The sequence below is a fragment of the Ascidiella aspersa genome, chromosome 1 (assembly GCF_963924565.1).
Source record: "Ascidiella aspersa chromosome 1, kaAscAspe10.2, whole genome shotgun sequence".
NCBI lineage: Eukaryota > Metazoa > Chordata > Ascidiacea > Phlebobranchia > Ascidiidae > Ascidiella > Ascidiella aspersa.
In genome coordinates, this window is record NC_139447.1 from 20,198,029 (window position 1) to 20,225,521 (window position 27,493).

Consider the following 27,493-nt stretch of genomic DNA (forward strand, 5'->3'; position numbering starts at 1 on the left):
AGTATTTTTCATGTACATTCTAATTAAAGTGTCCCTTAAAGGACAAAGCTCTTCGATGTGTAACTGGTTTGCGCAATACGGCGTTCCCATTCGGTCATATTGAAATAGGTGCCATCAGAGCGTACACTATGTTAAAATGACGACGTGGACAATGCCAGCAGTGCAAGCACTTTTGTTATCACATAAGTATTAGGCGACATAGTTTACACTGGCAAATACCCTATTTAACCTGGTAAACGCCATGTATTTCGTGAAGTATTTCTAAAAGCAAAAGGTATAACAATACATAGAAGCAAATACACAACAAAATAAAAGGTTAAACATTTTCATACAATTTTTTGATTTAAAACAACGTATTTAATTACTGCAAGAATACAATGAACACATAACATTGCTAGTACTACTACTTTTTTAAAGTCTCGATATTTTAGTTGCTAGTTTGTTATCTTCACTTTCTCGATCGCCAAATCAGTCCTTAATTGAACCTAAACAAATGAGAGAACTATAGCGATATAGATTTGGTATTTTGTATAATTTTGTACTTAAAAATAAATAGCGAGTGCCAATTATATAACTTTCTTTTAAAAATATGTTATTTTATAATTAGAGTGATATATGAATAAAGTTAATAACTAACCCGTATTTTTTTTCTTTCGAACTGTGTAACCCCTGTACAAACTTTGTATTCGAATAACAGCTTTCTCGTTGCGCAAGTAGTACAGATGATTAATATGTTTGTCCTGCAAAAAGTGGTATTAAACAGATGTGGATTGACCAATAAGCCAAATGATCCATGGCGTACGACATCAGTTTAAACAACGACGTGATCACACAGGGTGACTTATTTCAGTCATTAGCAGAGTTGGTTCAACTAAATAAACCCAATTTTGTTTAAGAAAAACGCTAAACAAATACTTTTAGGCGGGATTGCGGTTATTGTATATTTTGTTTCAAAACAAAAAGTTTTTCGAAGAAAAGCATACTTTTCTTCGTTTCCTTCATCAACACACCCTCCATATTTAATCAATTTATTTAATGTAAAGCAACAATAAAGGTTTAACAGGGCTTATAGCTTAACCAACATTTAGTTAATATGTTTAGTAGGAACAACATGCGAAACAGTTGTTAACATAGAGAATAGACGCTAGAGGTTTACATTACCACCGGATTTCGCGCATTTAAATTTTGGCGGTAAAATATATATTGTAATATACCGAATTGCTTTTAGTATGATAATTATATAATATCCAAGGGGGCGCAAGGCACAGGGCAATTACCAAAGGGGTCGCGGTAGAAAAAAGGTTAAGAACCACTGATCTAGACACATGTTATAGCCCTTGAATAAAAAACCTGAACAAAAAGTTTTGCGCGGTTACGTCAAGTGGTATTTTGAGAAGTCTCGCGCACCCCCCGTGGAGAAACGAACGCAAGTTATATCTAGGTAAGAAATACCCGGCGTTGTCCTAGTTAATAGAGTATTTACCAGTTTAATTCTAAATGAAAAAAATACACCAACAATAACCACGATAATGTACGAAGTCTACCTAAACTTAATCTGTTAAAAAAAAATTAAACAATCAATCATGCTGTGGAATCTTAATCACTCTTGAACATTACGATGTAACATGTTAAACTGCTAGGCTCGTGTTACACCCATGACTATGAAAGATAAATGTGACAATCAGCATATAACCAAAGACTAATGCTACGGCTAGCGTAAGATTTGTCAGAGGCATAAATAATAATAAAATATTTTTTCAAATGGCGTAACGTTTTACTTTTACGTTTGCACTACGTATCACTAAATTTCAAATCATGTGATGTGTTTTTAGGCTTCACGCGGTGATCGAAAGGCCTACACTGTGAAAAGCAAAGGCGCTGATCGTCCCTAAATCTGTTTGACGCCCCACAATCAGAGTAACACCTTATAGCCTGTGTGAAAGGCAATAATGGCATGGCGTGTTTAATTATCTGACTTATCTGTGTGGCTCTAAAGATCTTATTCTTTGTTTCCGTGAATTCCCATTAATTTTTGCATTTGGTTAAAACAGTGCATAAAAATGAAAAATTAACATATAACCTAAAGAGCAGTTTTGCGTTTTGTGTCTGAAATAGGTCAGTAAAGCACAGGCGTGATCGCGCTGTGACCATTTAATCACTAATTCGCGTGGTACCATCTTTGGGTAAGCTTGCTGAGGCCGCATGGTATGGCAGATTATTTAAAAAAATATTAGGGTATTTAACATAAAGTAGTATTGTGTGTTGTGATTAAAATTGACTAAATAAATGAGCGACCGGAAAAAATGCCATTATTAACAGGGAAAACACAAGCGTCAAGCGTGGTCTGATTTTAATCAAAGCGATTAAGCTGTGCGAAACAGTTGTGACCTCTTAATCCCTGATATGTGATGTACCATCTCTGTGTAAGTTTATCGCAGCCGCGTGTTATTAGCCGATGATTTAAAAAAAATGCATTTGGGTTTTAACATTTAACCAAATTCAATTTTTTGTGTTCTCTCTGAGCAAATGTTGTATGTTGTGTCTGAGTTGATACTCGACTTAAGCGCGCTAGACATACTAACAAGGGAATTCCCAATGAAATCTCTATTTGTTTGTCTTGAATAACTAGACTAAACTAATTTGTTACGCAGTGATAGGCTACTTTTTGGTTACAGGGTAATCGCCATTTTCTTTTTGTGTAATCATTGGATAACACGAGGCTAGCAATTTTACATGGATATTGGATATGTTACAAGGTGAAATGCAATAGTGACAAAGAGGCCATAGAATGGTGGATTATTATATTTCGTTTAACCACGCAATATACAGTTAGACTTTGCGGATTATCGTGCATAGTGGTTCGGTAATTATTTAACATCGCCGGGACAACGCCAGTAGCCTTGACCAGTTAGAATTAAACTGGTAATAAAATGGTATTTCGTCTAGTTCTTTTTTGAAGAAGCGAGGCCACTTGATATGACTTACGGCAAATCTTGTTTTCCTTTCTATTGTTAGTCTCTTGCAAAACGTGAACAGAACGCCTTCCGACGGACAAACTAAGTCAAGTTATAGATAAATCTCATATTTATAGATAAATCTCAATGATTAGCAGATTCTAGCAAAGCTAGCAATTCAGGTCAGACACATTAACCAGATCTTAAAAGATATATATATATTTCGCCAACTAAGGCATCGTCAGTATATCTTAATTCGAATGAATGGGTCAAGGTGATTTCCATTTTTAACATATTCAGTGCAACATTGAGATTCATTCGAATTAAGGTATACTGACGATGCCTTAGTTGGCGAAATATATATATATCTTTTAAGATCTGGATAATGTGTCTGACCTGAATTGCTAGCTTTGCTAGATTATTTTGCTGTTACTGATCAGGAATTAAGGTCGACGTTTGTCTTGCAAGGGTCAAAGTGATTTCCATTTTTAACATATTCAGTGCAACATTGATTAGCAGATTTAGTGACAAACCTTGATATCCTCATTTTTTGTTTGCTGTGCCTTGTAATATCTGTATTTATTCTGGATAACTTGAGCAGCAGCTTGTTCCTTCCTTAAATTAAAGTTTATTATTTAAAAAACATTGTAAATTTTAAAAAATATTGTTAACTTAGATCTTTTGTAGTTTTAAAATTAACTTTTGTTAACAATTATAGTTTTATTACATTTTTCAGGTTTGCGTAATCACGCTAAATCCAAACTTCCTTCCACCCAACAATGTATTTTATATTTATTTATCTTTTTACTTTAACCCCAAAACAATCTATAACCCTGTTATTACGGTGGGAAGAGGTTTTTCACGCTCTAGGAAAAACATAGTTAAATATGAAAAATAGAAATCGATAAGTTAATACAAACTTTTTACAGAATAAATAATTGTCGGAAGAACCTTCTTTATAATTAATATAATGCCTGGCAGCAACAGTATATTCATTAATACAAACCTGTACGCTAAAACAGTGCTTTTCAACCAGGGGTATCGTACACCCCAGGGTGTACCAGATAAAGCATGACAATAGGCCGATGACTATAGATATCTGATAGCAGTTGCGTTACTTTGCTGCCTCTCGCTGACCATTGTGAGGTAATATTCCTATTATATTATCATATCGTGCGACCAGTTTGACCTGCAGTAACCTGTTGTTTTGACGTGACTTTGTGGCTATTCGACATAAACGACGTAAACGATGTTAAAGTAAGCATCTGAAGTTTTTGCTTTACACGATTAAGGTTTGCCAGCACAAAATAGTAACTAAAGGATACTTGAATTCAAAGTTTGTGACACATTAGAGCAGACCTGGGCAACATACGGCCCGCGGGCCGGATCCGTCTCGCCAACCAGTATAATCCGGCCCGCGGCTTATTTTCATTAAAATACGTAGGCTAAGCGAAAATAAAGACGAGTTTCTACATGTTTGGTTGTGTTGTATCGTAAACACTCACTTTTTCCAGGGACGCATCTTGTCGTGACCCAGCCAAATTCTATTTTAGTCTTTTTTGAATACTAAAACGGAATGGTTTCGCGCTTCGCGCAAATCTCTTGTGGCTTTCTCGTATATTTTCGGCAACTTTACAGACAAATAGCGTCCTCTGCTGTGGCACTCTCTCAAACGAAAATTAAACAAACTTAGCCTAAATCCTTATATATTTTTAGCGCATCGAAAGTATTCCATCTTGAAAATATGAGCGAAATACCAAACGTTTCTAAACTCTGAAAATATATTTTTGTTAACCTAATTTAGTCATTGCGATGTTGTGTGTTTCTCGCGATTTATATCGTATTTGCAATATGGCCGTTATACCGCAAGTAACACAATCGTAACTTTTGAGTCAAAGCGCCCCACAACTTGATAGACACCAATGTATCAACCAATGTACTATTTTTGTCTGTTCCTAATGCTTCACGCCCCCCTCTAAATCTAAATTAAACTTTTCATTTTAAAACAAACATAGTCGACATTTTTTCGCGCTTCGCGCGACGTCTTGTGGCCTTCTTTAAATTCGACTTAAATTGCACATTTTCGCATAACTCCAAACGTAATATAACAAGTTCGTTAGCTTTCTGACGTCATGTTGCGTGTATTTCAGATCCATTTTTGACCCGGCTCGCCATAACATTTTAAATTTCTCATGCGGCCCGCAGCTAAAAACAATTGCCCACCCATTGACTAGAGCAAAATATGGTTGCAACGATGCCCTGAAGCAATTTCAAAAGTCTGCAACTGAATGTTTGTGGTGCGGGTCAAAAACCAAAGCACACGCGGGCCACATATTTTGGTTCCGCGAGCCGCATTTGGAAGAGTAACTTGCTACTTAACCAGTGAACTTATTAAACTACGATCATATTTGGAAATGCAGAGTTTAAACATTTAAAAACTATACTTATTTTTCACCCGATCAGTGAAGTGCAGTTTTAAGCAAAAAGGTCTACGACAATTAGGGCATCCAAAGGATCAAAAAGTCTGACTTTTAGACTCTGAGGTCATAACCAATGCACTAATTTGACATAAGAAATCTGCATAAGAAGATGAAGTTTAATAATAGACCCACCCGAACCCAAACGATAACCAGCACCCTAACTCAAATATTGTGCGTTGATTTAATAATTTCATAAACGCTTTAGGTCCCAATACATCAATGTGTGACATCTTCTGCCCCCAGAGTTTGGGCTTTTTCCCCAGCGTTTTAATAATTATTAAATGTTAGCGTTTGAGTTCAGGTATCTCACATTTTCTTATCTTTTTTAAACACAGCGAATATTGTCGATTTATCTACGCCGGGAGTTTACCTAAAGGTCCAATAGTGCATTGCCAGGACCTCAAGGTCTAAAAGTCAGACTTTACTGCCCTTGGATGCACTAATTTCTAACAGATCGGGTGGAATTTTTGGTATCGCTTCTCAACATTCCTAACTACCGAAATCTCAGTGAAAAAGCGATTTCCATCCTTGTTCGTATTCCCACGACATACCTTTGCGAGCAAAGATTTTCTGCTCTTGTTGAAATTGAAACCAAAAAAGAAATTATATCAAGGATGTTTATCTGCTTATGATAGGAGCACTCGAAACAAGGCTACTGCCTCGGTTCGCACAACTGACTGAAAAAATTCAACATCAGCAACGCTTTGTATAAAGAAATGCTACGGATTTCCCATACTTGTATCCCTGCTAATCCGTATTCCGATTAGGATTACTACAGATTCGGTGTATTGCGTGGACTGGGGTGTATAAGTTTTAAGTAAACGTAAAACGGGTGTACCATTCCGAAAAAGGTTGACAAGCACTGCGCTAAAATACACCATAGTCCACACGTAGTTAAATGTAACAATCCCGCGCGCATAACTTTAAAGCAGTGTAACTCGTTCGCATTCCGTTTTTTTTTCGCAAGAACCTTGGCGTACAACGCCAATAAGTAACGAATCCTGCTTTAGGAGATACTAGATGAAATACCCGGCGTTGCCCAGGTTAACTATATTTTCTAACTGATGAAGGACTAATGTAGTTGTACCGGCTCTATAAAATTATTACGCCTGCTCTATAAAATTATTTACGCGCGATAATTTGCCAAATAAACCCGGATTTTGCGTGGTTAAACAAAGTAAAATAATTCATTTGTATATTACGTTATTTTTTATTTACGTTAAAGGTTCAATAAAGAGGTTGTAGCCTAACACACACGGCCTTCAACATATATCCCTCTTTAAGCTGCACTAGCTTACAAAGGATACACTTTCGGTAATCGGAAATTTAACATAATTCTCGAATAAGTTTTGTTTATAGCCGGATATAAAAACCTTTTGAAAAAAAAGCTCCCGTCCCACGTCAGACAAACCCGTAACCCGTTGGAAATAAAAATGGCTTAACGGTAAAACTGCTGTAATAAAAGCTATATTCTGCGAACTCTGTCAAAATTTTTTTTTTTTTTTAAGAACCATTTACACCTAAGTCTTAACCTTAAAGATTGCACTACGTGGCGCTACACATTCGGTAAACAAAAATTTTATAACATGTAATGTTTTTTTTTCCTTTGCGTGTAGCCTATTATAAAACAACAAAGGCGCTGGTCGTCCATCGACTGTTTGCCACTGAGTGTGTGTGAAATGGGTTCAGTGAAAACCGCTGGAATAAACGCATTGTTTACCAGTTAAATCCTAAGTGGTACTATACTGGCGTTCTACCGACGATGTAAATCAATTACCAATGCAACTTGATGGGTTTGCGACTGTTGTATATTTTGTCGGGGGTATATTTTCAGGTTTAGTTTTAATTTCATTTCATTTTAAGTGGTAATGGGCCGTTATAAATAGCGTTATTTACCAGGGTTACTGTTAAATACTATTAATTTCACTTTGGTTTGTGGTTTAGCAAATACGTTGCATGTTCTATAGAAGTGCTCCGCAACCTTTTTTCACTTGCGGCACACCAACAGGGCTAAAGCAATTCGGCGGCACACCTACGAAATATATGTCGATTAACAACATCAGCAAAAATGCGAGGGAGTCAAGAGGAAAATAAGCGATTTTATAATGAAACGCACCGAAGGCGCCGAAAATTGTACGTATTACATTCCTTTATCTTCTGATTTTGCGATTTTGAAACCTCCTAAACTTTCTGAAGCCGATCAAAGTTCTGAAAATTGTACCTCCTTGCTGATTACAGAACAGAGAGCTTTACTATAGCGTTCAAAGAAATTGGTGCTTTGTACTTTCAGCTCAAATAATTTTTCGAAACAGCTACCAAGACTAATTATCCGATCACAAACTGCCAATTTCCAATGATAGGCGCCGGAATCCAGGGCGTCTTTTTGATATCAGTATAAAATGTTTACTTGTCAGTAATCACCGACAAAACGTAACAGTACTTGATGGGAAACCAATTTAGCGCTTCTGTGTCGTATAATTGAAACACAATGTGTCTCTCGTCTCTCAAAATTTTCTTAGTAACACATAGCAAATACGTGGTATAAAACGTTTACGGACTCACAACAAAGAAATGATCTAAGCACTGATTTCTGTCATGGAACAATATATTACTTCCGCGATACAAGTTAATTTATTCACGATGCTGAATCGTAAAGCAATTATTGCTGACAAAGTCGTTACATATCAAGGTCAAAATATTTTCATTAATAAGATTTAAATTTTTCGAGTTAAATCGATTGATAAAAAAAAATTAAAAAAGTAACACATCTCCGAGAATATCGCGACACACCTGACATGGTCTTGCGGAAAACTGGTTTCGGAGCAATGTTCTATAGTTTCCCTAACTTGTTTCGGCAAGCACAAACAGGTATGGGCCGAAACATTCCGCCTTAACTTGGCTTGAATGCTAAAGCGGTAGTTTGCCAAGGGATTCTTTTTCATCTAAATTAGTTTGGTAAAGACTATGCACGGTTAAATGTGGCGACACAGTTGTCGAACACCATGTAAATCAAGGGCGGGCAACTTCTCAAGTCGGCGGGCCTGGTATTGGAAATGAAGTACTTTGCGGGCCGGATACCTAATCGCTATATTAATTGTACTGCCATAGCCTACATGTTTTGTCGCACACGGCAAGACTTTCATCGCACAGCAAACATACAGCTTTCTTGCCTACTTGAGTACCGGTACTTAGGCACCCAATCCTTGTTAAATTTGCAACTTTACGTTTCTTGGCAAAATCCAAGAGAAAATGTTGATTGTAAATTATAAATATAATTTGGGAACACACAATAAGAAGCAACAAAACCTAAAGCAGAAAAATCAATAATGCCATAGTATTAACACCAACGACTTAATAAAGTCAAATACGCAGTAATACCCACGACAGAATAAGAACTTAATCATCTGAATAAGACATAAATCTATCGGAATAAGTCCTAAATTCTTGGGAATGTGGCCTAAATAGCACCTGAAACTGTAGGAAGAGGGTATGGGACGATCGGGGCCATGGGTATGGCATCGGTCGTAGTGGTGTCGAATTTTGGGCGCCATAGTTTAAAGGACGCCGTTATGACACCGCTGTTTTAGCCTCTGATTCTCTGGCCCTCTTTGGGGTTATTGGTGGGTAAGAGTTGACATTGACATTATTAGAGAAGTTAGTGATGTACTTAGGGATGGGGTTTAGGGTTAGGTAAAATGTTTTATAGGCCTGATTCTGGTCATTTAGGTCTTATTGCGACGGGTTTATAACTTATTCTGATTTAGATGGTATTAGGCTACGACTATTAGGTATTAGTCATATTTTGATCTTATTCTGAACTGTGTGACGTTGATGTTGTTCTTATTTCGATCTTATGGCTGGAGTCCTCTAATTTTAACCCGAAACAAATAACTAAAAAATAGCTAACAATCACTATTATCTGACGTAGTAAGCAAGTAGTGGGGGATTGCGGCAGACTGTTGCCACGCGCCACATTATCATGTAACACCGGAAACTGTCTGCGGGCCGCTCAAAATCCCATCGCGAGCCGGACCCGGCCCGCGGGCCGTATGTTGCCCGCTCCTGATATAAATGAAGCTTCTTGCAATGCTTCCCTGCGTTCTACGATATGTTAAACTTTATTACATGGTCTTGACGATTTATGTATTCCTGCGACAATAAATTCAAATGCGTCGAGGTATTTGTGGAATGTTCGAAAAATATTTGATAAATAGACTTTATGTAGATAATGAGTACGGCCATGTTATTAAATTTTGGCTAACAAACATAAAATGGTTTCAACGCATATGGTTTGCTATATTCTTGCCACCTTTACTCTAAAAATACATTATTTTACTTTTTTTTTATCATGCTTTGGTTCGTGCAATCACTGTTAAAACAGACTACAAATCTGTTGCTTCGAGTAATATCCATAACTCTTTTGTTTGTCTAGTACGCCACCTTTTATATCGAAAGTTTTGCCAATTCAAACCAAAAAACGGCATTTTTTTCTGATTCTAGTTGCATTATTTGCGTAACCTTTCGATCGTGAACAACAGGTGTTAAAGCGCACAGCATGATACAAGTCGCTTCGTTGCTTCTAGCGAATAAAAATTACAAGCGAATATAAACGAAACTTGAATTGGACCTATTGCTACCGCTAGATACGAGTAGATAGCTAAGAACTAAAAAACAAGGTCAAGATATGTCCAAAAAATAAATTTTCAGCCCATATAACACAGGATGTGTTTTGTTTGCATTCGCGGTGAATCGAAGAACATGATTTTTATCCGAAGCTTTATAAAAAAGTAGACATCGTAGAACTTTCAAATTTTCAGACATGCATAGATTGGCATGTATGTGCATATAGGAGGTTTAGGAGTCCACACCCCTGAGGGCCTTTGATTGGGGGACAAAAAACCTAACATATTGTGACGTATGGTTTTATCTCTCTGTAGCTCTCGACTCCAACCTAGCGGCAGAAAAACTTCAATACAGATTGCGTTCATATGGCTTCTTTATTCAGCTCGCGAAGCGGCTTGCATCCTGCTGCGCTTTATTGTCCCGCTCGTGCAACGTTCATTGTGTGAAGTGGCTCGTCTTAGTAAAACCGGGCGCGTGCGACTTGCCTTCTAGAAAGAGGCTTATCCTACTAAAATAACTTATTGCTCTTACTAAACAACAGATTTTACCGCCGCAGATTTAAATGAGAAATCTGGAGGCAGTGTACACCTCTCTGTTTGCACCTGTTTCGCATGTTACTCCAATCAAACATATCAACACCAGGCCTGCACAACTTAATATCTACGTAAATTCTATTTATCAAATATATTTTCGATCATTCCCCAAATACCTCGCCGTATTTGAATTTATTGTCGCGGTAATACATGAAGAGGCAAGGCCATGTAATAAAGTTTCACCCATCAAAGAACGCAGGGAAGCATTGCTAGAAGCTTCATTTATATGACGTTCGTGAACTATGTCGCCAGATTGGACCATAAGTCGAAAAAGCTCAAAAGTTTTCTTGAAGGTAAAGCTTTTAGGCGTCAAGTGCCAGTTTGTCACTGTCTCTGGGAATAGGGTTTTTATTTTAAAGCGGTAAATATAAAAATTAATAAAAAATAGAATATTTCGATTGCAAGATTCTATAAAAAAATTGGAATAGTCTTTATAAAACTAACGTATAAGAAAATCCCATCTGAGATAAGTTAAGGCCGGGAATTTTCGGCCTATATCTGTTTTTGCTTGCAGAAACAAGTTAAGGTAACTATAGAACATGTGTAGCGACTGGGGTCATTTAAGATGTTTTATTGAGTATTTAAGACGTTTATTTGAGTTGTGTTCTTCACAATGTAATGATTGACGATTTTGTAAATCGTGCATCCCTTTACCAAAACATCCCGTCGCTTGCGAACCAACCGCTTGGCATTTTCACATATGATAAATGTTTTTGTGTGACACATATTTCCGTTATAGATAAAAGTATTTCACCAGTGTGAACGCGTTATTGTTGCAGTTCCCGGCTGCCAAAAAGGCTCCGGGTTATAAATCATTTCCGCTTTTTGGTGTCGCCTTTTCTCTTTCATGCAAACCTTTAACTTAGATATGCGAAAGCTTATATCAATATAACCAGTCTCGTCTAGTCAATACACTGAGCGGGTGTGACCGGCTTGCTGCCAGGCCAGCTGAACACCAGCCAACAAAAACTGTGGATTTGCCATCAGACTACAGCAATACTGATTGAAGGAGTGAGGTTAATTCATCAGGCAAAGACAATTAATGAGAATTCATAATTAACCCGCTTGCTTCACATGCAACGTTTATACTAAACCACAAACCAAAGTCAAATACAAAATATTGAAAGCAACCTGATAAGTAACGCTATTCATAACAGTACGCTAACACAGCACCTCCGTCTAGTTAGATTGGCCGAAAATTTATTTTCGGGACATATCTTGTTTTTGCCGTTAAATGTTATAGACTGATTTTTGTCTGAAGCTTTACAGAAAAAGTGTACATCGTAAAATTCTCAAATTTTCAGACATGACGTAGAATCGTACTGTATGTAGGTGCGCATAAGAGGTTTATGAGTATCTGAATAATATCTTTGATTCTTCTTTCTTTTGGACGTTTTTTGTCTCCAGTTTCATATGTCTGGGTAGTTTTCAACCAGCCAGCGTTTAGTATCGCAGTCCAGAATAATCAGACCGTTTATCCCGTTGGGAGGTCGATAAATAGGGCATTCCGAAATAATGTGGTTAGCGGTCTGTTCCTTCGCGCCACACTCGCACACCGCAGAAGAAGCAAGGCCCCATTTATGCATAGATAATTTAAAGGGCCGACCACAGATCGCAGTCTGTTCAGGCTAATCCATGCTAGCCGCTTAAGTCGAAAGCCTAGGGGCTTTGCGGTAGGATTGGGAATGTATGGATGAAGAGGGGTGGTTCTGCTTTCCCACTCCTATTCCCACTTGGTAGTCATCCACTCGGCCACACTTTTGTCCCAACTGTCTTGCAGCAGTTTACAAGCGGCCGGTACAAAAGGATGTCTTGACCTCAGTCTAGGCCGGTCAACCGGCCCTAGTAGTTGTGGGTATAGCAGGTGGCGTTCGTCTAGGGCATGACGACTGATCGACAAAGTGGCTGCTTTTCGACGTAGCTTTGTGAGTTGGATGCCCGATAGTAGCGGTAGTTGTTCTATTGGGGTGGGGCGCAGGCTTCCAAAGATGATGCGCATGGCGTCATTGAGGCACTTCAGCGGGGGCAGTCTGCGCTAGCTCCCCATCCAGTGCCCGTCAGCTTTCTGACAAGCGCAACGCGCGATGTAAGCTTTTTACGCATTGTTTCTAGGTGTTGGCGGTACGTGAGTGATCTGTCTAGCTGTACGCCGAGGTATTTAGGGGTTAATGTGAACACTCAGCTGGCGATGGGCCTCCGAGTTGTTGAGGTGAAAGGACGCCGACACAGTTTTCCCTCGCTAAGCCTAAGTTTCCAAGTTTGGAGGTAGTCGGACAGAAGCGACAGGACCCGGCTGAGGGTCCTATCCAAGCGCTGCCATTCTCTGTCACTATGTAGAATAGCTAGATCGTCCGCGTATGCATATTTCTTAGAGCCTGTGGCAGGTAGGTCGTGGATATAGACATTACAAAGGAGTGCAGCCAGGACTGATCCTTGGGGAACGCCGTTTTTAAGGCGTTGTAACCGGCTCCGTTGTCCAGAGTTGGTCTTGAGGACGAAGCTACGGTTATGTACAAGTTCCATGATGCGAACCATGTGCTTGAAGCGTGCGCAGCAGTTTGCAGACGAGGCCGCAGTGCCATACCGTATCATATGCTGCCGTGAGATCAAGGAATACGGCACCAGCCTTTGTTTTGGCCTCAAAACAATCTTCGATATCTTGCGCGAGTTTGTGACTTGATCCACATTAGATCGTCCACGTCTGAAGCCATCCTGTTCGCACGGAAGTTGTGGATAAATGGCTCGACGCGGGAGTGGATAAGGCGCTCGAGGATATTAAAGGGAACGCAGGGATGAGGCGGTAGCTCTTTGTATCGTCTGTGGACTTTAGGGTCACAATTACTGTTGCCTTTCTCCAGATCTTTATGATTCTGAGGTGTCGCAGACAAAAATTAAAGACGGCACGTAGCCAATCCCTCAGTACACTTCCGGCATTTGAACACTGGACAGATATTGTCAGGGCCTTGGGCTTTTCCTGGCTTGACGCGTTTGAGGGCCACAGACAGTTCTGCAGGAGTGAAGTCCCCTGAGAGGTTAGAATCTACACTACAGGTCCTCCATAAGGCAACACTTCCTTGGCCACAAGTCTTGAGGATTTGCGGTCCGTTTGTTCAAAGGTTCCATTTCTCACAAGTTGTGATGCGATTGCGTTTGCTGAAATGGGGCATTTCTGTGGGGAGGGTGTAAACCGATCAGTAAGTTTGTTTATCGTCCTCATGCCTTGCGAGTAGAGTGTGTATGGTCAATGGACTCCACCATCTCGGCCCATCGGGTACGTCAGTTTTTATTGAGGCAGGCAAGTAGGGATGTTGCCGCTTGGTCCATCTTTGGACCCAGAGTGGCGCCTAGAAAGGAGCTGTAAAGGCGACAACACTCTTTGTCCCAACATGGCGTGTAGGTCTTCAGGAAGCCACAAGGAACAGTTTGTTTGGCCGCGCTTATTAGTAGGTTGCACATGTCTTGGTATGTCTGATTTATCTTGGATACGTCTGGGGATGGGAGGTCATTCGCTTCTTCTTTGGTAATGCGGTAATATCGTTTCCTGTCGGCTTTGATATCGTTTTCAATCGGCTCGAAAGTTATCTTTTTACCGGCTTGCACATTACTGTTTCCATGAGGTTTGTTGAAGTTATCAGAGATGGTAGATGTTATGACCGTGGATACTTTTCAAGCACGCGCCGTTCGTGCAGCGAAATGTTACCGGCGGTCGCTGCAAATGCCAAGTCTGGATTTGTGCCAGTGTTCCAATGAGCAGAGTGGAAGCTACAGTGATCTTTAGGGTTGCATATTTTTGCACTTTTATTTAGAAACTTTCATTTAACATTGGTGTAGTTTGTGATGATTCAGGTAAACCATTTAACATATACATTTAAGCTATGGAATCCCGTCACAGCAAGGTTTTTGAAATAGGTTAATAATTAAAAAGACCTGAAATTGGCACTGTGAGCAATCTTTATAGCACAATTATATTTTTTGATATTTAATTAAAATTTAATTGTGTCTCAAAAGGGTTGATTAAATACTTCCCACAATAGAGTAACATGAAGCAGCATTTGATCGACTACCATTTTCTGTTAGGTTCAATTAAAGTTCCATAACGTAAATTGTCTCCAACAGAAGAAAAAAGTTGAGCCTTTTGTAAGTAACATCTATCATATTGACAATAAAAATAAACTCTCAAAACAAGGCAATGAGCAGCCTGAAGTTATGTCATTCTAAACAGGAAAAAGGCATCAAGATGTGGTCTCTTTACACAAATTGGCAAATACAATGTTGTGTTTTGTGTTCAGCCAAATACTGGGCAGTGCACTACACTTAGCTAAACACATACTACCAAGATAGAGATCGCCATTTCAACGCACTAGAACACATTGTTTTGTCTCGGACAAAATTTTTCTGTTTAACTCTTTGGAATAACGTGGCCGCTTTTGTGAGCTCCTTCCATTAAAAAATAGCCCATTTGAAGCCCATAGGCAATTTGAATTATGTTTTTACACATGATTGATTGACATGAGAGCAGGTTATAAAGTCATTAAGTCTGTTAGACACTGAGACCTTAAGATGATTATTTATCCTGTTTTTTTTGTTTTTTGGAAAGTCACTTATTTTATAGTGAAGCTATAAGAAAAACCCAAAACCCTCAATGTTTTCAGTCTGTTTACAGACCTTTATAGTAAGATTGTGCTTTTAAAATCTCGCCAGATAATTGATGGAATTGTTTGGCCTTTGTAAGATGTAATGGTATACGTACTATAACTTTTAGGTTACAACTCAAAATCACAATAATTATTTAAATCATTGACTACAACATAACGCTTCCTCAAACTTAGAAAAGGATGGAACAACATACTATGTGATAGTGAATAAAAGGCCATAGGTTAATATATTCCTAAATTTAGTTTAACCACAATTGAGATAGAGCATTTTAAAAATTTAATCAGGTCACCAGTTTTATTAAAGTTTTAACACTCTAAATAGACCTACATTTAAAAAAAATATTTTTGTAATGCTAGGTGCTGTTTAAAACCCCTTACTTATGATGTCTTATTTCTTTTCGTGTCAAATAACCCTTGTACATGGATTGTATTATCACTGCAGATGAATTACGATGATCCATTTGTTCAGTCATGTTAGCCTCCAACTGAAAAACAAAATAAAAAGTGAAATAATTATCGTTTTTGGTCATTTATTTTTATAGACAAAATATAAATTACAGTTAAAATACTAAAGTTAGTAATTTATTTTGCCAAGAATAAGGAAAACATAATAAACAAAATGTCCAACAAAATACAAAACTGCTTTCTCATTCTCATCTTGGCCAATACAGCGAGGGCCCAAGAGACCGTCAAGTCAGCTGTGCCATAAGGATTTCAGCCATTTAAGGCAGAACATAACAGGGAAATAACAAATGCAATGCAACAATAACTCAACTAAAAATAATAAATTTTGTAACTAACAAATGAATGGCGGACTATTAAAAAAAATTATAAAATTATACTTCGTGAAATAAAAAAGGTATCATTGTGATGATAACAATGCATGGCATCAAAATTGTAGAAAAGAGAAAGGAAGATTTGAAATAGATGAATCAGTCAATCAAGCACAGAGCAATCAATCAATCAATCAAAAAGTGTGTTCAATCATTTCAATTAATGGGATTTAAAAACAAATAGCCAGGAGTGGTGAACTGTTTACAAACAAACAGAATAACATATTTTTCCGGTATACATGTGCATCCTTCACACAATCCCATGTCATTTTGTCAGGTCATTTCCATATTTAAAACCCACTGTAATATAATGTTTTCTGCACTTTTTTGTTCTAGCATTTGGAAAAACATAATTCTTTAGAGATGCTGGTCTTGTGTTGTGATAATGCATTGCAGTGATTTTAGTATAGTTATTTTTAGATTCCATTGTGAGTAGGGATCTTTAAAGTAGTATATCGATTCTTGGATTAAATCCAAATTTGATTTGTATCCAATTCTGCCGTTTATGCAGGCTTATTGGAAGTTTTTGGAACCAATATAATTTCTTCGTTTTGGATGGTTGCGCCTAATTGTATATATATACGAGTGGCAAGTTTGGATAAAGGCCTGCAGCAGTTGCGAAACAATTACTCTTTTCAACGTAGCCATGTAGTGCGGCATATGTCAGGTGTAGAGTTCACCATTTCCTTCAATGTGTTAAGTTGCAAAAGTAACATTCCATCTTAAAACATGCCATGCACTACAGGGTTACTATAGGTCAACTTTGAGCCAATATCCAGCGAGGTTACATACAGCGTAATTGTCAAGTATTGGTTAAGTACTACTGGCAATAGTAATTATGTATTCTTTGCAGTACATTATTTGACTACATAATATTTCAGGTTTGTAGCAAACTAGAAGTGACACACTACAATGTTTTAAAAAACAGGACTGAATTCCTGAAGAGTTTACTGTGTTGTATTGTACTCACAATATGGGCAAAATATAATGTTTTGGTAACAACCTGGTATTTGTTTTATGTTTCATATTTTTGTTCTGTTATTTATATATATAATAATTCATTACAGTTTACACAATTAATTCAAATGACAGTTGTTTAGAAAGTTTTTATTTACAATATACACATGTCAGCAAAGTGTTTTGCAAATAATTACAGTTGCTGTAGCTCTGTAGGGTATACTATGATTAATCTCCCACCCCTTAAACAAAATAGAAGTTAAACAAATATTAAAAAATATACCAGGATCGATATTCTGGATTCTTTATTTTAGATTCCAAACTTGATATTCTAGAGTTCCCCGGGATTCTACTTTGAACATCCCTAATTGGAAGATTGTTATTGTTGAATAAATGTACAAATTTTGCTATTTGTGTATTCAGTATATCTTTCAATTGAAGGATTAGTGTTTTTCCGAAAAATGGCGATTACTGAGGAAAGAAAATGACCCTTTATATTAAATTTCAATGCTCGAATTTGAAAAGATATTACAGGCTGAAGGGACGTGTTAACCATTTGGTGTTTTATTTTACTAAACACTGCGCCTAAAGGCGCACTTTGTCTCCAGCAGAAACGTGTCTCCTTTGTATCCTTCATTTCAGATGTTACTTTGTTGGTGTTAACAGCTATTTTTGTCGCGGTGTAAGTTGAAGTTTTACATTTAAGTGTTGTTAATAATTAGTGTTGGTAAGGTTCATTTTTTTTAAATTTATTCAAATTAAGGAACCAAGTTGTTACAACCATCATTGTGCTTATAAGCTGTTAACTAATAAAGACTTCAGTCGACATCAGCCTTTAATGGTAGCAGAGGGTGGTTAATATATTTTAAATCATGGCAACAACACTTTCAAAAAAAAAGATACGCCATAATCCTCATGGAAAAACAAATGTAAAATGTGGCAACTTGTAATGCCTGTTGGAAAGCCAGGTTTAGGACTAGGCAACGGCTGAAAAGGCTGTTGCACAACTTACACATGAAGATCTTTAGTCTGAAAACACAATGGACCAACTGATACATTACCTTGACATCACATTTTAAATGGAGACAGTTGGTGAAGCCTACTCGGGATACACAAATTTCACAAGGTTTGCTGAAACTAAAAATATGAGTATGGCAGACTATATATTGGAATTTAAACAGTTGTCCTACAAAAAAAAATTTAGAACAAATTTTTACAAATCCTCTTGATTCGTGTACCTTGCAATCCCATAAAGAAACCAGAGAAAAATTCTATGACAAGCAATCTGCATAAATTTAACACATCTACCTGTTTTACAAAAAAAAATTGACTCCCCTAGAATAGATAAATTTGGTAAAACTCTAGATATGTGTTATAGGGGACTCCAAGATCCATAGGGCAAATCAATGTCCACATAAGAGTGATAAATATTTGTTAAATGTTACAGAAAACACACAGGAAGAGAATATTAATTTGGTGTTGTTTTAAATACATTTTTTAGCAAAAACATTTCAATCTGCAATGATAGACACAGCTTATTCAAAGACAGTTTGTGTTTAACATTGGCTTTGAAATTTTTTACATTCACAGTTTGGGCACGCTTCAATCGAAAATCTGCAGAGGCTACTGAAAATACCAACTGTCAAAGTCCAAGAACGTCCTGTCTCATCAAGGAGGTTGTTCTATTGTGTGATGTGTGCAAGTGTTATAAGAATCCTGCTGCAAGACCAATAGTCAGAGGTGGGCAGAAAGATGTGTATGATGTGGTAGCCACAGATCTCCAAGAAGTTCAACATAATCTATGGTATTTTCATATGATAGATACGATTTCGTTACTTAGCGTTGCAGTAATTATAAAAAGTAGAACACCTTCTTATAGTTTATTCTCTTTGGTGCGCCTAAACTTTTTCATTAACAATGGGTGTGAATTTAGTAACAATATTCCATGATGTGCAGCCATTCCAATGTAAAGGTAACAACCACAGTGGCATACTCACCTTAAAGCAATGGTCTATGTAAATGCCACAATCTAATTCAGACTGAAATCCTACACAAAGTGAGAGGAGAAATTGCTTGTGATTGGGACAAAGCCTTGTCAAAATGGGTTTAGCCCATCACAAATTGTGTTTGGTCGTAATGCCAACTTACCTTCTGTGTTTACAGATAAGTTTTCAGCACTCAGTGGATAAGACAAACAAAGTACAACAATTGGAGACCACATTTCAGCACTCCAAGCTTGAAAGGCTTTGGTTGCTGCGGAGTGTTAAAAAAAAATGACTCTTAACAAGTATATGCAAGGTGATCTTATATTTTAACAACAGGATAAAAAAAATGGAAGGGGCCCAGACAGTGTTTAGACAGGATGGACCAGTTGTCTGAAAGCAGGTTTGGTTCACTGGGTTTGTTACATGAAACAAACTGACAACAGTTTGTTACCAAAGGCACCTTTGATTGCCAGAGGGCTTGAAGAGCACAACCTAGCAAGTTTACAGAAGGAATCCCAAATGGGCTCTAAAGCATCTTTAAGAGTAATGTCTACTATAATACAATGAAAACACTGGGCACTACATATTATTGATATAAAAAACAGCTTTTCTCCAGGGTAACCTTGTAGAAAGGGATATTTAGGGATATTAAGCACCTTTGGAAGTTTAGGAACCTCCAGGTGTATTATTGAAGCTCAAGAATTGCGTGTTGGTGGTGTACTCCGATGCAGTGTTTGGTAACCTTATGGACCGAGTAAGCCAAGGTGCTTGCCTGGTGATTTTTGTTGAAACTAACAAGAAATGTATTTTGTTAAGTTGGCAATCAAAATAAATTAAACACATTGTTCGCAGCACCCTAGCTGCAGAAACCCTGGCCAAAAGGATGGGCACTTGTACATCTCTGTCAGGTTTTACCAAACAGACATCTTTTAAAAAAAATATATTAAGTTTGTTAACCTTTTAGTGTCCTAATTTATTAATCAGTGCTCCTAGTGACGCGCTTTTTCTCAAGCAGAAATGTGTCTCCTTTGTGTCCTTCACAGCCGCCAAACAAGTTTGCTGCACAATCAAACAAAGTGTGCTTGTTGGCTTCTGCTTGTTATGTTTCCACACGTAAAAATTGATCATTATGCGCCATAAATCAGAAATAAACATTGACGAATATTGAAGGTGCACTTCTTTTGTGAATAACTCTTTGATTCAGCTGTTAGCTGTACCTCCACTTATTCTTTTTTCCGGACGTGAACTATTGATCGTAGGCTATATTCGTATTATCGACAAGACATAGCGAGAAACAACCATTACTTTTCTACTGTAGTTGCAAGTCCAAATTTTGGGAAACCGCTGGAGAAACCCAAAACACCTTAAAAAAATACACTGAGCACAAGTATTGTAGTTATAGAAGGTGTTGGTCCGTAGGCTACTATCTTTTATCATACCAGTTGCCTATAGGATTCATTATGTGGAAAAATACTGGTTATGTCATTACAGGAACTGTTGTGGACATGCAAAACATTAAAATGATCAATTGTTGTGTCAGCGCAAGCCTAATGAAGCGTTTTATGACATAACAAATTTAATGCTGGATTGGAATGAGGCTGAGCGGAGTTTGTCGCTTTACGAAATAATAAGTAAATGGGAAACATTCTTCTCATCTTTTCAGTGCAATATCTTACCGCTGATCATGTTTAATAGGTGGAAATATAAATTTAATTACACTAAAAAGGCATTTTTTTATTACCAAAGTGGTCAATCGTGATTCTTTGAGAATATTTCAAGCGATCGCAATCAAACAAAGGGTAGCCACACCTGTTATAGACAATAAAGAAATTGGTTGATAATTAGTGACTAATTGAGAATTTAAACATTGGACAACTTCAGCCCTTTTCAGACATTAAAAGAAAATACCAAGTTCCATGCATCTCTTAAATAAGTTACATAAGATTGGTGATATTATATAGACATCTGCCTTTAATATATTTGCAAAAATGTCACACGGTTCTGTTTTCTTTTTTCAGACAACTGATTATTATAACAAATAACTTGATTGTCATCTAGGGGCAAGAAAGAAAAATAGTTTGGAACTTGTTTGTTGAGAAATTATTTCAATGAAGTTGTAGTATTTGCAATTTCCGTTGCCATGTTTTGTCCAATTGTAGAAAAAATATGTTAGATTGATTTGAATTGTAAGTGACTGCTTTTCCTTTACCTATTGAACTACTTATATGATTAGGTGCCCTTTTACATGTAGTGATATCATTTTTTAATTTTGAAATGCACAGTTGAAAGCATTTTTGTAATCGTTTAATTTGGCTGCTTTTGTGGTAGCTTTAATCTGTTTAGTTAAGTTTTGTATATAAGTTGATACCTTGGATGGTGCAGACTTGTTCCCCCTTTGTTTTGATTTGTAATTCCTATATTTCTTTTGGATTATTTTTGCAGCGTTTTCATCATGTCTAAAAGAAGAAAACAAAATGGTTAACAAAGGTAACAATAAAATAAATTTGAAAAATTTATGAACAAAGTATAATGTTAGATGTGCTATTACTAGGGATGTTCAAAGTAGAATCCCAGAGGATTTTAGAATTTTAGGTTTCAAATCTAGAAAAACAAATCCAGAATATTAAATCCTAGTATATTTTTATTAAATTCTTTAACCTCTATGGCCCACAGTCACAGCAATAAATCCCACAGCAATTTGCTAACTTGTGTATATTGTAATAAAAAAATAATTTCCTAATTGTTTAACAAGCACTTGTGTAAACTGTAATACATGTCCACGTTGTTGCCAAAACTTAATATTTTGCCAATATAGTGAATACAATGCAGCACTACACAATGAACTCTTCAGTAATTCTGTCCTGTTTGAAAATCACCCGATCCGTTAGAAATCAGTTCATTTCTAAGCAAAAAGGTCTACAGCAATCAGGGGTGGAAACATTGTTTTGTGTCAGTTTTACTTTTTTGACTAACATGTTTTTTGACTAACATGTTATGCAGTCAAACAATGTACTGCAAAGAATACAACATTACAATTGCCATAACCATTACTTGGCAACAAACGCTCTGCCTAACCTTGTTGAATATTGGCTTGAAGTTGACCTTAAGTAACCCTGTAGCAGTGTCGTGCATTTCGTCCAAGGCCAGCATGTTTAACTAGGAAATGTTACTTTTGCAACCTAACGCAGTTGAGGAAATTGCAAACTCTGCACCAGGTATTACACGTTAGGCGCTCGCACAATAACGCTTGATTGACACTTAATTGGACGAAGGTTATCGCGAGATGCAAATTAATTGATCGCTCGAAAAAATGCTGACACTGCACTACAAGGCTACATTTAAAGCAAGCACTATAAATTGATCGCCCGAAAAAATGCTGACACTGCACTACAAGGCTACATTTAAAGCAAGCACTATAAATGTGTCACCGCAGTGACAGGCCTTTATCTAAACTTGCCACTCGTGTTGTACATTTAGACGCAACAGTCGGCGGTGAGACATTAAATTATATTGGTTCCAATTACCCGAAACAAACGGCAGAATTGGCTACAAACCCATTTGGATTCAAATCTAAGGATTCGATATTCTACTTTGAACATCTCAAGCAATTACAATCCACCAATAGAAGATTAGGACATAACCAGACAACTAAAATTATTATGTTATTGAATTTGACTAATCGATTTTATCACAGTTGTACTGAGCAACCAATTACATTAAAATAAACAGTAAAATTGCACCAAAAATCTATTTACAACAGTGGATCTTAGCCAGGGGAGTACTTCTACAAATATTCCCATTTTGTGTAGCAATTTTTCTGCTTACATGTTATGCTAGGTGTTAGTTCTGCCTTTATGCTGTCCTATGCTTTATCTTAAAATTACATGTGCATGTTTACTTGAGTAACTGCGAAATATGGTTTGTGATTTTGCGATTTGCAAGTTTTTGAGCTACTAATTTTAACAGATCTCTGTGTCTAGGCCCCTTTAAATTATATTTGGGACTTTCAAGGTCGATTTGGGCTGTGTTTGGTCAGAGTAATATGGCACAATTGACAGAGATCTAAGTTGTTCATAGAGGTTGGACACAAGGTCATGGCTTTAAAGAAAACTACATTTTTTGCATCTTTTAACATGTAAGTGCAAACAATTTTCGTGCTTTTTCATTTTATATTTTTTGTCCTAATTTGTAGAAATATTTTAATTCAAAGTCTTTGTGCATAGCATTGTACGTTTTGTGCCTTGAATATTTTTCATACATCTTTTCTCCATGACAAGAGGCTGGCACCAGGGTTTGTTTTCGCATGCCATATTGTGAGTAACACCATTTCAAACAAGATCAATGCAATATATAATGTTTTATGCAGCTTTAAAGCTATGTTCTAACACAATTTTAAAAAAGGAGAAAATAATCTAAGTGATAAAACTAATATTCTGAGCACCAGCAATGTGTATTTTTTCTGAGCTTACTACATGTGTCCTAAATTAATTTTTTGTTAACTTTACCCAAATAAAAGAAAAAATTATCTCGCTTCGCGCGATAAGGTTTAGTTTGGTATTTTCATAATGCTTTATAAGTAGGGCGATTTTTTGACATAAAAAATAGAAAATTTTGACCTCAAGAATTAAAATTTTGACCTAAAAATACAGTTTTTCAACAAAATTTTGACCTAATACAAATACATTGATTTAAACAACATTATTGCTGTTTGTACTACTGCATTAGTGTCCTGGCGTGGTCAACACAAGTTTTAGATGTTTTACTGACGATTGGTGGTTCACAAATCTAATATTTTGTTGGGATTATACAGAACTCTCAAAAGGTTGTTGAGATTTTTGGCATATCAAAAATACAAACAACTATAAAAATGCCGAAGAAAAACAAGACGCTGGTTATTTGAGAAAAATGTTGTGTAAACAGTTGAAATACAACAGAAAAAAATTGCATAAAGTTAACATAAACCTAGTTATCGAAATATAAAAATTGAAAAAATAATTGCAAAAAACAAGCGAAAAAACCCTATTATACTGTTTATTACATTTGTCCAAATCAAAGATACTAAACTATTTAAAGCAAAAACAAAGTTCAAGCTATACCTAATGCGATATCCTATAGGCTTTTAGTGGTTAATTTTGCCAGCTCGCTATACCGTATATTGCTCTAATGAAGATATAGACTTAAAACGTCGTTGAATACAAGTCAAAACTAAATTATTTTGATAAAAATTTTAATGAACGTCAAGTTCAAAAAGATGACTGTAGTTTTTTTCAGTTTTGTAAACGATTTAATAGCATTTTTCAAACGATTTTGACTTGAAAAAATTTTGACAAATTTTGACCTAACATGTAAATTTTGACAAAATTTGACTTTTTTTGACAAGTTAAAAAATAATTGCCCTACTTATAAGGAACAATTACCAAATTGCTTTTGGTATTAACACCTTGTTAATATCTGAGGGGGACACAAGGCACAAAACAATTATATAAGGGGGAAATTCGGAAAGGTTGATAAGTCAAAAACGTTTATTACAAAAACAAAATAGTGAGCTTTTTGAAATTGTCATTCAGTTTAATATTTAATAAAATTTAGTTTGGAATTACTGTCAACACGGAACGACAAAATATTGTCTTTTTAAGGAGGAAAAGACGGGATGGCATTTTGAAAAACAGGATATGGCGTGCTTATGGGTACGACGCACCTGTAAAAAACATTTAGAACGCCCTCTCCAAAACTAATCAATTACCGAAAAGCCCTTCTGGCAGCAAATCGTTTGCCCAGACAATGTTCTGGACCTAGGGTTGCAAAATTCCCGGGAATTTTCAGAGACGAAACTTTCCATGGAAATTTTGGGAATTAACAGGAATTTTCGGAAATTTTCGGAAACTTTTAAAACAATCTTAGTTTGATATTGAAACAGGAAAATAACGGCCTTAATACTGTTTAGATTAAAAGTACTGTGTATAACTAAAATACTTCAGAACATACAAACACATGGTTGCAAAAATGAATCATCACCAATCTGTTTTTTTACAAACAAAAGCAACACTGACGGGTCTGGGCCAAAATATCCTCAGCTTACGTTAGCTAAATCTTTAACATTTGTTGTTTTGAGAGTTACAAAGTTGTTGTACTAGATCAGGGATCGGCAACCTACGGCCAGGCTCGTCAAAGTAATTCAACCGGCCCGCCGCCTATTTGACAAAATAGACACAAGTCCATTTCACATACTTTTTGACTATTTTAACTATGTAAGCGCCAAAAATTTTCTCGCTTCGCGCGAATGATCTTCATACATCCGGTTGGTTTACATTTTGTAATGTCTTTTCAAAAGATTAGTGCTTTACCGTTGCGGCGTGGAAAGCTGACAAATGCGTCACGGACAAACGGAAAACGTATTTAAAATTTTTTGACCTTTTTTAACATTTTATTATTTTTGGCAGTGTAATAAAAACTTATAAAGAAATACCGGTATACCAAAAAAAAATCGCGCTCACTTTGCTCGCCAGGTACGCCCAGACTTAAAACTTAGCAAATATTGAATTAGATTAACCAACAAAGTTATCGCGTTTCTTCAAAGTAGTTTTATTACACTTAGTAGTATGGATAACAACGTGTGAACTCCAATTTTACAACAAACAAACGCTTTTTTTCGCGCTTTGCGCCAACACTTTACTGCCTTCTTAAATGTAATTAAACACATCTTTAAGTGCAAAAAACGATACCCGCCTGATTTACAGTTGTTTTAACATTTTAATAACACAATTCTTAGTTAACTTATTGTGCGGCCAACAGAGACCTTTCTAGTTTGGTTTAGGCCCGCGACCATAAAAAGGTTGCTGACCCCCTGTACTAGTTGCTGCCGGTTAGCATCTCCTTCTGCTCGTCTAGAAATGCTTAAGATCGGTTTTTAATATGGTTTTTAAAATTCTTAATATTCCCATTATTTAGGGTCCTTCAAAATTCCCGGAAAGTTTCCAGGAAAGTTTCCAAAATTCCCGAAACTTTCCACCCCTTTACAACCCTATCTGGACCATTGTGTCTTATTTTCACCACTGATCCAACAACATGTTTGCCGTATTAACTACATTAGAACGTTATACAGATTCAGATTCAATTTATTTTTGTGCAATTTTGCAAACGTCAAAAAACAAAATAACAGAAAGAATATCACAAGGACAGCGAAAAGACCTTTTGGTCATCGAGTCAAGCTGCCGATCAAAAATAAAGAAATTTAGTGGCAATGTTGGAAGTAACAATAATTGAAAACAAAAAGTGCAGGTGTCTGCTTCGTTTTCTTGGGCAGCGTCTGCTCCGTTGTTTACATTTAGTTGTCAAGGTGAGAATATAAACAAAATCGAAAGAAAATGATAAAGCTGAATTTACTAAGTTTGCAACAGTTGCGATTTCACACTCTATTGGAAATGTTTAAAGGTGAGATTTTTTTGTTTTTCACGTAAGGTGGCCCATATTTTAGGTCCTATATATTTGAGTTGTTTTTGACCCGAGATCCTAAGTATTTTCTCAACAAAATAATTATTGGCGTCTTCTAGTCTAGTGTTATGCTTATGGATCTCAGATATAGGTTTTAAAAAAAATTTGAAATAAGGCTGGAAGTAAATTATTTTTATAATGGTGCATAAATTAAAAAATTTCCAGTTGAGTTATATCTTGTATTTGTAGTATTTTGTTTTCTTTGAAGATTGTTTTTGTATGTATATGACTGTAATTGCTGATCCCAGATATGATTCTCAATGCTCTGTTCTGGAGTGCTTGTAGATGCTGAAGGTGTGATTGGCTAGCATGTCCCCAGTTTATTTATTTCATATTGCAGGTGGGAGTGAATAAAGGCATAGTATAACAATAATAGTGTATTTTTATTTAGGTATCATTTACTTTTGTAGAGTACCCCAATGGACTGTGAGATCTTGGATGATACTGCTGTAATGTGTTGTGACCAGTTGACTTTGTCATCCATGATAATTCCTAAATATTTAACTGAGTTGCTTCTGTGGAGTTTTATATTATTTATTTGAAGTGAAAACTCTGCAATTTGTAGGTTTTTATTGTGTGTTATTACATATTGAGTTTTGGAATAATTTATTGATAGTTTATTTGTCCTCATCCAATCATCTACTTTAATTATTTAATGTTGTATTTGTTTTTGTAGGTCCTTTGATTTGAAAGAGGCTGCATAAAATATGGTATTATCAGCATACATTTTACATGACATGTCTGCGACATTTGGTAAATCATTTGTGTATATTTGGATTAATATTGGACATAGGATAGAAACTAGTGGTAAGCCACATTTCACTTGTAAGTATTGTGATTTGCATTGTCGGGTGATTGTTGTGTCAGGCGATTTGTTAAAAAACTTTCTAAAAGATTTAAAGGCCCCCCTCTTATTCCATAA

At 36.5% G+C, this 27,493-nt stretch overlaps 1 protein-coding gene across 1 annotated transcript in view; it reads right to left on the reverse strand.

Moving 5' to 3' along the window:
• Positions 1-309: 309 nt before the first annotated feature.
• The window catches only part of LOC146168211 (uncharacterized), a 50,059-nt gene continuing 22,875 nt past the window's right edge, over positions 310-27,493 (reverse strand). Inside the window, exons 4-8 of the mRNA XM_083388985.1 lie at positions 21,449-21,536; positions 15,684-15,790; positions 3,488-3,569; positions 638-740; positions 310-485 (exon numbers count right to left, since the gene is read on the reverse strand). Coding sequence (XP_083245111.1) covers positions 469-485; positions 638-740; positions 3,488-3,569; positions 15,684-15,790; positions 21,449-21,536 — 397 coding nt within the window. The 3' untranslated portion in view covers positions 310-468. The remainder of the gene's footprint in view (positions 486-637; positions 741-3,487; positions 3,570-15,683; positions 15,791-21,448; positions 21,537-27,493) is intronic.